A 14277-nucleotide genomic window follows, 5' to 3' on the forward strand; every position below is an offset into this window, starting at 1 on the left:
AGTTGTAGAGATTTCTTTTTAAATAATTCTTTTAAAATAAATTATTTTGTTTAATCCTGTACTGTTTTCTTTGCTTAAATGATCCTCTTTCTTAATTGTATGTGGCAGGGAGCTTCCTGAGGAAGCAATAAACAGGCAACCACTCTTCTGTCAAGTGAAGTGAGAATATTCAGAAGCCGTAGGGCCAAGTTTTAGAGGTTTGGTGGAACTATGAGTACAGCAGTAACAATAAGTCCCCCCTGGATCTGTATGTAGCAGTAATAGTATTTTGAAAGCAGTATTTTATTTTTTTTTAATTTTTTAAATTACTTTTCTCCTATGACTTTTTTTTACTGGTTTTTGGGTTTTTTTTTATTTATTTATGACATTCTGGTAATCCTAAGGGTAAAGATATTCATGAAAGAAACGTTAGGTGACACTAATTTTAGATAGCTTTAGCAACCACTTGTGCCCATCTGCTTTCTCTTGGCTATAGCTTCCATGGTGTCAGAACAGCAGGTAAATGGCCCGAGGGACTTAAACCCTGCCGTTCCCAGTTCTGTCATGGAGTGGGGTCATACGGGGTCCCAGCTTCTCTGCAAGTCAATAAATAGAGATACTGGAATGACAATGAGGTTGCATTCCCTTTCTGTTTCCCTACTGCAGTCTTTGGCTTGCCTTTTTCTCTATTTACACTGGGAATCTTATACTTTGGCTTAGAACTGCAGGATATTAAGGAGATGATTTTTGACCAACCCTCTTCTCCACAGTTTGTTCCTGGGACAGGAGGAGGCTTTAAAGAAAATTGGCTTAAGCCAAACTGTGGTTTTTAACTACTACAATTCTTTTATCTCTGCTTCAGTGTACCTGAGCTGAATTTGTCTTTTGTAGCTAAACAGCAAAGATCATATTCTAGAATACTAAGTTGGATTAGTTGAATTACTTTTTGTACAGTTGTTTTTAATACAAAATGTGACCTGCAGTTAACTGCTACTGTTTTCATTCCTTGTGGCAGCTGCCCCTTATAGAAAAAGGGGAATCGTGCCTAGGAATATTGTCTATAAAAAGCCACCAGCTTTGCAAGAAAATAACCTCTTCCCAATCCAAAATTCCTCTAGTTTGTGGACATGTTGTGATGCATGTTTTCTTATGGAAGAATGATAGCTGTGGTAGGTCTGCATATTTTATGGGAAAAAAACTTCTATTTAATTGGGGGTAGAACTGACATTGCTTTTACAGCTCCTGAACTGTGGAGATGAGGAGCTTAAATAAAAAAAATCTCCAAAGAAATAAAACCGCCTCTTCCAGCAATTTGCTAGGTTTCCAAAGGAATAAACCACAGAATTTAATTATTATTGGCTAATTTGCTTCTTTTTCTCTCAGGAAAAGATCATGTCTGTAGATTCATTGGATGTGGAAGGAATGACAGATTTAACTATGTGGTCATGCAGTTGCAGGTCAGTATCAAACAACTCTTCAAGTTTGCTTGCGTGTTTTTGTTTATTAGCCCAGCATGTATGAAAACACCAGCAAAATTTTAGAGGATGGCAAATTCTAAAAAATCCCAAAGGTAATAAGCAAACCTAAACTAAGCATATATAGATATCTTTATTCTTTGATATCCTTTCCATAATTCTCTCAGAAAAGAGAAAGTTTGCATCCTCAGAAAGACCTGACTATTGAAAGAGTGAACCATGATGTCTGCTGAGATAATTCATATTCCTTTGAAGTCTTCATCTGAAGATGGTCTAAAATATAATACATTAGTCTGTGCATTTTGTTGGCTTTTTTGATGAAAGTGAAAAAATACCCTTTGCAAGTAAAAGAAAACACTTAATTCACTTCACTGAAAGACTTGTTCCTGTGAAGAGGGATAAAATGGGTGATTAACACTTAAAGTTATGGGATTATTGTCCTTTATCATCTTGATAAATGTGTATACTGGAGAAAAAAAATATGCCCTGTTGCTGCACTCTCCAAACTAGCCAGCTGCAACAAGGTCTTTTACCATCTCATACCAACATACTCTTCATGCCAGTCCATCTGCTGTCTTCTCCTAGTCTCTCCTTATCCCAGGCACACATTCTCTCTCTCTTCTCTCTACTTCTTCCTCCTCTCTCTTCCTTGGCTGCCCAACCACTTAACAGAACCAGCCACAGCTGCACCTTATCTACAGCAGCCAACCCACTGCCCCTGAAGCCAGCCCACAGCTATATATTAACAATATTCATTAACCCAGCTTCATTCCTCTACAATTCCCCTTTTTTTTTTTTAACATTTCATATCATATGTTACAACCTTTTTACAAATAAGTTTTTTGTACAGTCCTTCAGAATTCCTCTACAATTCCCCTCCTTTTTAACAGTTCATACCTTAGGTATTTAACAATCATCATAACCTTTTTACAAATAAGCTTTTCATACAGTCCAGACAACTTGTCCCTGAACAAATACTCGTATTCCTTCTTCACTTTTATCTTGGGCTTTTCATCTTCTGCAGGTTGATCACCTTTCTTCTTATCTGCTTTCTTAGCATTGGGGATTTTGATTTCTTCAGAGCGGGGTTCTGATGAACTTACAGTGCCTTGTCCTTTCACCTCTTGGGTCATACTGGACAGTAACCCGAGTGAGTTTTCAGCAGCAGCAGATCTAGAATACAGCACTGACACATCATTCTGTGTCCTGAAAAACTTCTTAACATCCTTGTGGTCACCCATTTCTTCTACAAGTGGAGACACCTTCAACAAGCACACAAACACCAGCAAGAATACCACCAGGCCGAGCAGCAGCAGCAACGGTGGGAGCTGCCCACGGCACCGCGCTGCTCCCACACCTTCCCCAGGCACAGCCATCACTGCTGTCTGGCCAGACCCGCTCTGGACCCACCACAGCTGTGGGCTGCTGCCACATCTGGCCAGGTACTCTGCTGCTGTCACCCGTTACCCTCAGTCTCTTAACTCCATGGCAGTCAGGCTTCCTTCTCCTTGATCCCAACAGCTCACTTTTACCGGTGTCTGATCCAGATCCCCAGGTTCTTCCCACCTATCTCAATGTGATCTGGATCACAGTCTATCCCCGCCTGTCTCCGCTATGTTGGGCACCACCGTCACTGTTCAAAACTTCAAACATCCCCCAGGACAGCCATCACCGCTGTTGCCGCTCGTTACACTCAGTCTCATAATCCAAAGGGCCTCACACAGGGCACCAATTGTCACAGCACTCTCCAAACTAGCCAGCTGCAACAAGGTCTTTTACCATCTCACACCAACACACTCTTCATGCCAATCCCTCTGCTGCCTTCTCTTAGTCTCTCCTCATCCCAGGCACACATTCTCTCTCTTCGCTGGCTGCCTAAGCCTTTAACAGAACCAGCCACAGCTGCACCTTATCTGCATCAGCCAACCTGCCCCTGAAGCCAGCCCACAGCTGTATGTTATCAATATTAATTAACCCAGCTTCATTCCTCTACAGTGCCCTCGTTCACACTGTTCGTCTTCTGTTATTTTGGCAGACCAACAGTTCTGTGATATTGTGGGTGTGTATTTCCTGCATAGTATGTTTTTCGTCTCTTTGATTAAGTAGTCAGAGATGCACTGTATAAATAAATAAATGATGTACTCTTCCTTAGAGGTGAGTGTGAAGAAGTCTTTGTGAGCATTTTTTCAGTGGCCTCTTTTCAGGTTGATGCAGATACAATGTTAATTAATAGTGTATGTCTTAGTCTTCTAATAGAGATTAGTTTGGTCCATGTTATTTAGAAGCAGAAAGATACTAGGATTCATATATTCAAAAATAAATTATAAACTTAATGTTGGAGACACTCAAGGACATACAGTCATTGCATTTAGGTAAGATATGTTGTTATTGTGTATGAAGATAGGCAATGAGTATTCCATGGTTAACCATGAACAGCTAAAGAAGTAGGAAAACTACACTGTCTTGGTATTAGTATTTTTTAATGAAAATATCCTTTTAATTTCATCAGGGTCGGAACTTGGCAGACCTGCGTCGGAGTCAATCTCGAGGAACATTCACCATTAGTACCACTCTGCGGCTTGGAAAGCAGATTTTGGAATCTATTGAAAGTATCCATTCTGTGGGATTCCTGCACAGGGACATAAAACCAGTAAGTCTGCCCATTAAATCCAAACATGCAAGTAATATATGGTTGTTAGATGGCTGCATAAATAAGAATAGGTTCTATACTAGATGTTAAAATGAAAAAATGAGAAGGGACAGAAACTTGAATGTTTGTTCATCAAGGGCAGATTTTTTCTATTGATTAATGTTGAATTGCAACAACAACTGCAGTCTTTGTCATCATTGTCTCCAGTTACTTAGGACTCTTTGCAGTTTCCTGTAGCTAAAACTTCCAGCTCTTACCTGTAGCATCAAGCAATCAAGAGTGTTTGTCATGAGTTTGGTTAATGGCAATTAATATCTTCACATAATAAATCTAAGAGAATAGATACTAAATGTAGGGTGTATTTATAAGATCTTCAGTAGCATTTTATTTGTGGTTAATATATCTAAAACAAGGGAAGAAAAGACAGAGAAAACTATTGAATTGTTTTATTGTGCAATTCTGGTAAATTGAGTGTTGTCAAATGTCATGAGGGCAGTGCCTTCTTGATAGCACCATGCTTTTGTTCTTATTGTTTTTTATGGTTTTCTTTCAATTGATTCCTGATTTATTTATATCAGCTCTATATTAAAATTACCATTAGAACTCTGAACTTTCAACATTTGTAAATGAGAAAAAATAAATGAATCTTGTGTTTTCTAATAGATGCAAATATGGCTGGTTATATCTGGCATATATAGCTAAATTTCCTGTCAGCTGAATAATATTTACGTAAAACTTCTGGTAAGTTTCTGTGCATTAGGGGATTTTCATTTTCATCACTTCTTCCTTGCAACTTTTATAAAACTTGCCTTTTCCCTGACCCATCCCCAAGACTTCATTTAACAGGAAAAGGATACAGAAGCAGTGAATGTCAAGTGAAATAGGTGAGAAGGGGTTAGCTGGAGCACAAGATTTTAATGATGAAAACAATTCAAGTTTTGAATGGGAAATGTGTTCCTTTATGGCTGGCAGGATGGATTGGGGACATCTTGTTATCTAGCTGTATCTTGGAGTTTTTTGGGCCAAATAAGATGGAAATGGAGAATGCTGTTAGGGGATGGAAAATCCCAGAAAATTAAATGTTGAGCCAGGATAAACAGCAGTGTAAGGTAGTATATTAGATTCATAAAACAAAGAATTTTTCTTCCCCTTTACGAGTTATGTTGTGACTTACATGTGCAAAAGAAGGCATGATTGCTTTCTAACATGCAGTTTTCCTGGCTTGAAATTTCAAGTCCATTTTATTTTTTATTATGCATTTTCTAGATAGATTATACTAAAAGTAAGCATTGCGCTGAGCTGAAATCTTGAAATCCTTGGTTGGTTTTTTGACTTGTGGTGAATTAGGCAATACTGAAATTCTGTTCCATTTAAAAATAATGTTAAACACACTCATGTCAATTTATGGTTTCAATTGGTTTTCACCCTCATCCTTTGACATTGAAGCAGCTGTGAATTTCAGTTTTATTTAGAACAGTACTACTGTTTCACTTCATGGGAAAAGCAAAGTAGTTTTTCTAGAGTTAACTGCATTAAGCTTCCAGTTTGCTCAGATATGTAGTTTGAATTCCATTTCACAGAACTTGTTTTTAGCTTTATCTTTTTTAAGGGGATTTGGTGGGGAGAGACTTGAACCAATATAGCCAATATGTTCAAGCATCATAAACTAGGAGTGTTGAAGAATTGTTTTGAAAGGGCTAACGTGGAATGGTAATCTGTAGAGGCAAATAAGAAAACTTACTGAAGCTTTTCAGAATTAATTACCTCCATAAGTCCTCACTAACTTTACAGCTCTTACTGTTTAGTTGCTTTTGGGTTTTTTGGGGGTTTCTTTAGTTAAACCTGATTCTTCCCCCTCACATGAAAAGCAAAAGGCAGTGTGCGTGCCCTATTGTGCATTCTGCATATATGATAGGTGCATTTGTTTGGATGAACTTGTCAGTCCCAGGGTTGGCAGTTTTTTGAAGTGTCAAAACCAAATGATGTGAGTAGGTGACACAATTGAAAAATTCTTGTTAAAAATTAATATATTCTAAGTGGCAAAGTAAGATGACAATCTCTTTGGACCATGTAGGCTGCTGCTCAGATACGCTAACTTGCATGTCTCGTTTTCTTAACAATGTTTTCTTCAAGTTTAATGAGAATTTAGTAGAACTGAAAATATGGAAGGAAGGATAGAGAGGTAGAATGTAGATTTTCTATGATTGTGTTACTGCATTGATACATGCACATATTGAAATGTATGTGTATTTATCTGTCTCTCTCTCTGTATTTGTTTTTTTTCCTAGTCAAACTTCGCCATGGGACGTTTTCCTAGCACCTGTAGGAAGTGTTATATGCTGGATTTTGGCTTGGCACGACAATTTACCAACTCATGTGGGGATGTCAGACCAGTAAGATTCTTTCAAAGTTTCAATTTGATTAATTGAATGTGGTAGTAGCTGTCTTTTTTTTCTGGAGAAGTATGAGACTTGCATTGAACTGGTAACTGGTCTGAACTTGACAAACATTATCCCAGATCAGAAATGCAGTGTTATTTATTGATTATATTAAAAGATTGGCAGTCAGGAGTGAATTACGTTTCTGATCATTGGCTTGAGCCAGAGGTGTAGTCTATAATATTTTTGGATGACCTCTCTTCTGGAGAGAAAAAGAGGAAATCAAGTGACAAATAGGTTTTCATTAAATATCAGAGTAATAGACCACAGTTGAATTTCACTTGGTATTAAATATTTTATTAAAAAAAAATCTATGTAGGAGAAAAAAATCAAACACTAAACTGAATGTATAATCTTCTGAAAGAGAAAGTCTGAATAATTAAAAGTGATAGGAGACTAATTATAACATACAACAGGACGTAGTTATGTGTAGTTGCTTTATTCCCATGCGATACAGTCTGAAGAAAATTGTAGATAAAAGCGTATCAATGAGGACATTATAATTTTAAGTACAGCAGAGCCTCCCTAATTCACTGGCGGGCAGTCCTTTTGTTAATTTCAAAGTTTAAAAATGAGCAAGTCAGTACTGTGGTATATGGTGATGTTTAGTTTACATTTTGGTGGTAATACTGAATAATGTACTAGTCAATATTGTGTAGCATATTTATTAATGTGATGTGATTTGAGTGGTAGAAACCATCTCTACAGGATTTTCAATTTTATGTTGCCTAAGACATTGGGAAAGCAGCAAATTTTTGTGTGCAAATCATGAGGTATGTGAATTAGTACGGTAAATTAGCAGGGTTCTGCTGTACTCTATTCCTTCAGCCATAATGCTGGACACTGCAATGAAAGCAAAGAGCAGGGGAGACCAACAGAGTGGCTGCTGCTGTTGGAAAGGTGAGCTAAACATTTTACGTAGTTTTAAATTTTTTTTTTATTATTTTTATTTCTCAGTGTTCTTGTTGTGTTCTGTATGTTTGGCTGCTTATATTTTTCTAACTAACCTGTAATTTCGAAGAGAAAACAATTTCCAAGATTCTGAAATTTTTATATATATACACACACCCCAGTGGTAGTATTTTCAGGAAAAAATAGGCGATGACGACGGAAAATTTAATATTTCTGCTATTCTCTCTTTTGTAACAACTCGGCTCTTGCCTTTTTGTTTTTCATTGCAGTGCCCTACAATGTAACTGAAGTAATTATTTGATTTAATGTTTAGAATTTTCTGACAGTGTAATCCATATTAGTAGAGTGGCAGTGAGGGGGAAAAAAAAAGACTAGTTTTATTTATACTTAATAGTCAGAAATGGCTCTTGTATTGATAGCAACCATACTGTTGGCCTTGCTTACTAATAAAATGTATTAATATTTTCATTAAATGTGCTATATGCTTCTCCTTAAGGCTATCCTTCTTCTAAACTTCATTAGATTTCTTCAGCAGATACTGCAAATAACCTGGAAAAATGTAAAAGCATGTTCTACAAAAAACATAGTACTCTGTTGGTAAGAACCTGTTCCTTAGTTAAGGCTGATTGTTAGATTATTATGCTAAGTCTAATTTTCTACATACGTGACTTTCACAGAAAGAATCTAGTCCCATTGAGATTTTACATATCACCACCGAGTCCTTGAATTTTCAGTGTGTTCTAAAAGAATGAGAAGAGCAGTTTTGGAAATTATAGTTTCAAGTTTTAGTCCTTTAGTACTTTTGTATTCCGCCCAACATTAAGGAATTCCTGGTGGCCATAAATCTGTTTGTTCAACTCAAAAAGATGGAAGAAACTTATATGGATATATAAGTTGAAAGCAGAAAAGTTTATGACAGGACAGTATTTTCCCTCTGGAAGTCATTGGCCAGCACTACTGGTTAGCATATACATTCCGACAAGTGGAGAAAATAGTTTCCTTCAAGACTGATAGAGAAGAAAGGTGTGTAGTTCTTAGACAAAATGCAACTTAGACTGGCAAGTGGGTTGAAACTAAAACACAATTACAAGCATAAATTATAATTAGCTTTATAGTGTACATCTTCTTGTTAATCTAGGTAGTATTCACTTGACTGAAGTTCAAACAAGAAGTTGAAAAGAGGTCCTTATGGTAAGGAAGACTTGCTTTATCTTGTGAAATGAGGTCAAGAAGCAAAGAGGAAGTGAGAAATTTATCAAACCATTAAGCTACCCAACATTAGAGTCTTGGTTAATTGCAGTATATTGTACCAAGACAGAGGAATGCAGCAGAGTTTCGTACGTCTTCAGTGTGATAAGGTGTTCTTGTTTCAGATCTGTTATAAAAAGAGGAATTATAAAACGGGAATCTATGGTTTTATTCTGGTATTTGCCTGAACTATGTGCCGGTGGCTACTACTATCTTTGACCATCCATTTGGACTCTTCCATATTTCTGTTAAGCCTGTGCTTATTCTAGTCTGAACCTTTTCTTTTGTTTACCCGCTCTGGTTTCCTTTCTACATCCACCTTCTCATATTGCTTTGCTTCCAGTTTGCAGTTTTGGTGCCCACTGGAATAGTACAATACAACTAAGTGAAGTTTTCTTTGCTCTGAGTTTCTCTTCTTGGCATCATGATGAAAGCTGAAAGCATTCTGGAGTAAGAGAAAAGAATTTCAGGCTGGTGCAGCTCTGGATTGAATTATGCCTCGTGACAGATAGAGCACTTGAAGAATCTAAATGCCTTATTCAAACAAGACTGTACTGAGTTTGTGTGAAATACAGCTTTGCAAAAGCTCAGGCATAATCAGTTTGGGATGGCTAGTAGAATATTCCTTGACATCATCATGGTACACTCTCAGATCTCTCCTTGTCTACCTTCATTCCGAGGCACACAGGATGTAGGGTTCCTACAAATTACTGTGAGAGTTAATAACCGAAACAAACATTTGTGTCAGCTGCATTAAAGAACAGTTAGAAATGGTTTGCTGAATTAAAAGCAAGCAGCTACAAACCCAGTCATCTAACATGAAGAATTTCAACTTAAGTTAGTAATATGCCATAAGTTTCAAGTGGCTGAATGCAGGAGCTTATATGGAAAATAGTGGCCAGTGTTTAAGTATACATTTTACTACAGTTGCTACATATGATACATTGGCAGCAAAGTTCACAAACAGGCAGCAGTGCTAGTGAGTCTGGAGGAATTCCGATGAAGTTCCAGCAATATTCTAATAGAAAATGTTTATGCTTCAAAGTAGAAATGAAGATTCATTCAGGCTAGATAACTTAAATATTTCTGGTACTATCTGTAGTAATTACTTTTTTTGTTTCACATTGTTATTACAATAGTTACCAAACATACCTGTTTTCATTACAGAAAACACGCTGATGATACAGACACTTCCCTGGCATGGACTTGGTTCCCCCTCATCTTTTCTGTGCTGTATAGACCCGTTCTGAACATTAGTTTCTTCATGTGTACTGACTTGTCTATAATACTCCAAATCATGACCTATGGAACTAAGTCTCCCACGCATACTATTAATTCAATTGCAGCGGTTTAATGAGTTATCAGACTCTTTCTGGGCAAATTTTACAGTAGCATTGGATCTATTTGTATTTGCTGCAGTCTGTTTTCTCATCTTGCTGCCATGCTTTTCTACCTTCCCGAACAGGCTGCAGAATTAAGTTAAAAGCATCTCTTATCTTCCATGATAAATTAAATTATTCTCTAGAGTAAATAGATGTTATAACAGCAAAAATTGCTCACAGGATTTTTGTGCATTACAGACAAACAAAGCCTGTGTTCAAGTACTGCTTGTTTCAGTTGAACTTGAGTATAATCTATATTTTCCTCCTTTTTGGGTGCACTGACATCTTGAATTCTCATTTGATTGTTGTTTATTGCTAGAGAGTTTTAGAATGAGACATTGACACATTAACTAGAATAAGAACATATTTTAATTTATGATTACTGTGAAATAAAATAAGATTTATCTCATTGTTTTGCTGCTTCTGCTGTTGTTTACCATAAGTAGTGTTTATTATAAAGTTCACAACAAATAAAGCTATTCTGATTCAGTCTGCCTTGAAATTAAAAGTGGCTCATACATTAGTAAGTTGAAATTATTCTATTTATTAAAAAAGATGTGTTAATTAAATTGTCTAGGGATCATAATATAATCAAGCTTGCAAAGAAAATTGTGTAGGTAGTTTACAATTGGAAGAAAATGTTTAGCTTGTCTTTAGTGAGAGATGTTAGCATCCAGAATTTTAAAATTTCTGTAATTATGCCATCAGAACTAATTTATATCTTTTCCCATGCCCATCTGATAACTACATCCTGTCTATTGACATCTTCTTTTTCTGTGCTGGTTTTTCTTCTCACCATTACTAGCTTTTCTCTTCTGTGATTCCCATCAGCTTTCTCTCCTTTTCTCAGTTTTTGCCATTTTCCATTAATAGAAGTCTTAAACCTGAATCCACATAATTTCTGCTTCTCTGTCTTTGGTGACAGTCTTGCTTTGTCTCACTTTCCTCTGGCTTCAGCTTCTTTGATGATTTAATTTCAAGTCTTCTTTCTTCAGTGTATCCCCCTCTAGTTTTATGTTCCCTCCTTTTCCCCTTTATCTTCAGATAGCCTCATTCATAAACACATTTTTTAATCTCTAAGCATGTGATTCACATTTATGATATCTCTGTTCCAGTACAGTTTCCTTCTGTTCAAACTAAAACTGTCATCTGTCTCTACTGTCTTTGTTAACATCTTATGATGAACTCAGACCCAACATGCTCTTGGTGTCCTTTCTCCTGAGCCAGCCACTCGGTGCTACTTCTGTTCCTAGTCATGGCACATGAGATCATCTTCCTGTCACCAAGGCTTACTGGCAGTTTTGACTTGGTGTGTCTTTATATCCAGGCTCTGTATATATCCTGACAGTGTTTTCTGTAAAATGTGTGCATACATTCACATGTATATGTATAAGGTGGGTTGGATTTTTTTTTTCATTCACAAACCTGAAGATCTTGTGTAGGATCACCATCCCCTGCCCTGACTGTTACAGTACCCATTTTCTGGTTTGATGAATACAAGGTTTTTGTCTTGACAAACACCAAAATTCAGGGTGCTACTACAGATAGAATTTACGTGATTTGTTTTGATTATATTACCCTTCCGAAGTGCATCAAACAAGCTACTTATTTTCATTTTTAAGGCTTCTAAAGATCTCTGCCCACACAGCCTATTATCTTCCATTCACAGGACAGATAAGCAACAGTAAAGATGCTCTGTTTACTACTTCTGGATTTTTTTAAAAAAGGAATTTAATTCTTTATTTCAGGCTGTTGCTTATGTTGGGAGGGAGATTTCTATAACCACCCAAAACCTCACTGTTTTCTTTTAAATCACTGTTTGGAAACAAAACTGGACAAGTATCATTATTTTCTGTAGGAGGTGGAAGTAATATTTGTTTGTCCCTAAACCTTCAACTACAGTCTTTTATGACTGTAGTTCTTATTTAAGGTTTAAATGGAATGTGTGCTTAACAGCAAAAAGCAGAATGTAGTGGCCAGTCTGTATAGAACTACACAAGGATGGAGATAATACTGCATATGGAAAAGATTATCTTCTAATACAGAAACTATACATGAATGGTAGGAAGTCTTATATATGCATGTGCTATGTACATATTGCTGGCAGCTTATTTTTAATTACTGAAAAGAGTAGTTTCAATATTGCATTTTCACTTTGGCTGTTAATAATTATTTCTGGTAGACAGTTATGGAGGGAGGATTTTTTGTTGTCAGTTAGTTATTTTCTTCCTGAGAAGTTATGGTGTCTCATTCAACTTCTTACCTGGAAGAATGGTCAAGGCACAGAGCTTAGAATGAGAAAGCCTTTCTTGAAGATCATCCCGGCTAATTCCATGAAGGGTTCAAACCATACTTGAAAATTAAAGGATCCCACAGATTTTTGCTGTCATGCTTGTTAGATCCTAAGACATCTCAGTCTTGTTTTCAGAAATGTTGTTCATCTTTGTACTCACCATCTCAATGTCTGACTCCATGGTGATTTAGCACCATTAAATTTTTGCTACTAGGGAGTCAATTCAGCTGTGGTTGCTCCTATCTAAATGCTGTTTTGAGAAAAAGCAGGTTTAATATAAAGAGCTTCTCAGAAAGTAATATTTAAAGAACAGAAAGAGGAGTCCTAAGTGAGTAATTCAGTTCTTCAACACTTGTAGTACTTAATGTATTTTTCATTGCATTTTGGAGTGTCACATGTGGACTGTCTGTTTACAGAATTGAAGAGCAAGCAGTTTTCAGCCCATTTCACTGTTTTTTCCCAGTGGGATTTGCAATAGCATGTTGTTGTGGTTTTTTTCCCTTGGATTAGGTTATCTAAAATGATCTTCATTTGGTTTGCAGCAGCCAGATGACAGTAAAGCTGATTTTGAAAGTAAAAAATGAGACTTGAAGGAGCTATATTGTTGCTTATCCACCAAGAATGTGATAGAATCTAAGAAATTGTTTCTGTAGGTATTAGACATCTTTATATCCACATTTTTCTATCCATCAAACGCCCTTTTTCAAGAAAAATGCAGAACAGTCACAAAGCTTAGGCTTTTGAAGTCAGTAAGCAGCAGTTTTCATATGAACTGCTGTTACAGGATGCACTGATTTTTGCATGTCTGAAGGACACAAATGATTCACATGAAATATCAGTTTTTCTTCTTAATTATCAGTTAGCTTTTCCTCATTTATTGACTCGGGGACCTGGCCAGTCATGTTGTTTGGGTCATCCATTCCATCTGCTCCAAGCTTTCAATACAAATAAAGGAGTTAAAGAGCACAGGATTGCCACCAGTTTTTACAATTGGGAATAAATTGCTGTAAACACAGAAGCATATGGTATTTTTGTTTTTCCTTATTCTTTCTGGTTTCCCTTGTACTTCTGTCATCGCCTTTTTTGCTTTTTTACGGAAGCTTCCCACACTGCAGCTGAAATAGCCTTTTATAGCCTCTCTGCAGAACTATATAATTTCTTCCTCCAACAATACAGAACTCTTTCAGAAAACAATGAAATAATACATCTCCAGTGTATTTCCCAAATATTTTAGTTGTAGCTGTCTTGGTTCCCTTCCCTACAAAGTGAATGCATAGTTTCAAAGTCGTATTTTTACACATCGACTGTATAGGTAGTAATCTGTTGTAAAGTTGATAAAAAGGGATGGAATTGATCATAAATATAATACACCAACGGTTAGAGGAGGACTAATCTGTTCTGGTATTCCATAATCATTGTCTAGACTGTAACTTCAAATTCATCGTTTTCCTTCTGGGAAAATAATCACCCTTCTTTATAAAGATGAGTAAAAGTTCATTTCAGGAAATTATTGGAAGGAGTATTTTAAGAGAGGATTTTATGTAATGAAAATGTTTGTGTTCAAGGTTTATTGGTCTGCATTTAATTTTTGTTTTCTGGGAACATATTTTGACCACATATTCTTTTGGGAAACCTTGAGCAATGGTATGTGTGTAGCTGGGAATAGGATGAAGAATATGGAAACTCGGGCAGTATCCAAAATCTGAAACTAGATTTTACATGTTGGGGACAGTACTAAGAAACAGGTATTTGGGGCAGATGTAGAACTAAATTCTAGAATGGAAGTTGGTAAGGAAACACTTAATTGGTGTGAGGAGCTTTGTCTGGTGACAGAAAAGATTGGAAGAGAACAATGTGTGTGGGAAGAACAAAAAAACTGCTGGGGATGATGTAGGCTGTT

The 14277-nt window shown here is 36.6% G+C and overlaps 1 protein-coding gene across 3 annotated transcripts in view; it reads left to right on the forward strand.

Moving 5' to 3' along the window:
* The window catches only part of TTBK2 (tau tubulin kinase 2), a 104805-nt gene that overhangs the window by 37008 nt on the left and 53520 nt on the right, over positions 1-14277 (forward strand). For 2 of the 3 annotated variants that reach the window (XM_056346833.1, XM_056346834.1), the window contains exons 4-6: positions 1363-1436; positions 3964-4104; positions 6393-6497. In XM_056346833.1, coding sequence (XP_056202808.1) covers positions 1363-1436; positions 3964-4104; positions 6393-6497 — 320 coding nt within the window. Of the gene's footprint in view, positions 1-1362; positions 1437-3963; positions 4105-6392; positions 6498-7370; positions 7443-14277 lie in introns of those variants that run through there. The other variant, XM_056346835.1, reaches the window with a different exon arrangement.

The sequence above is a fragment of the Falco biarmicus genome, chromosome 7 (genome assembly GCF_023638135.1).
Source record: "Falco biarmicus isolate bFalBia1 chromosome 7, bFalBia1.pri, whole genome shotgun sequence".
Classification (NCBI taxonomy): Eukaryota; Metazoa; Chordata; class Aves; order Falconiformes; family Falconidae; genus Falco; species Falco biarmicus.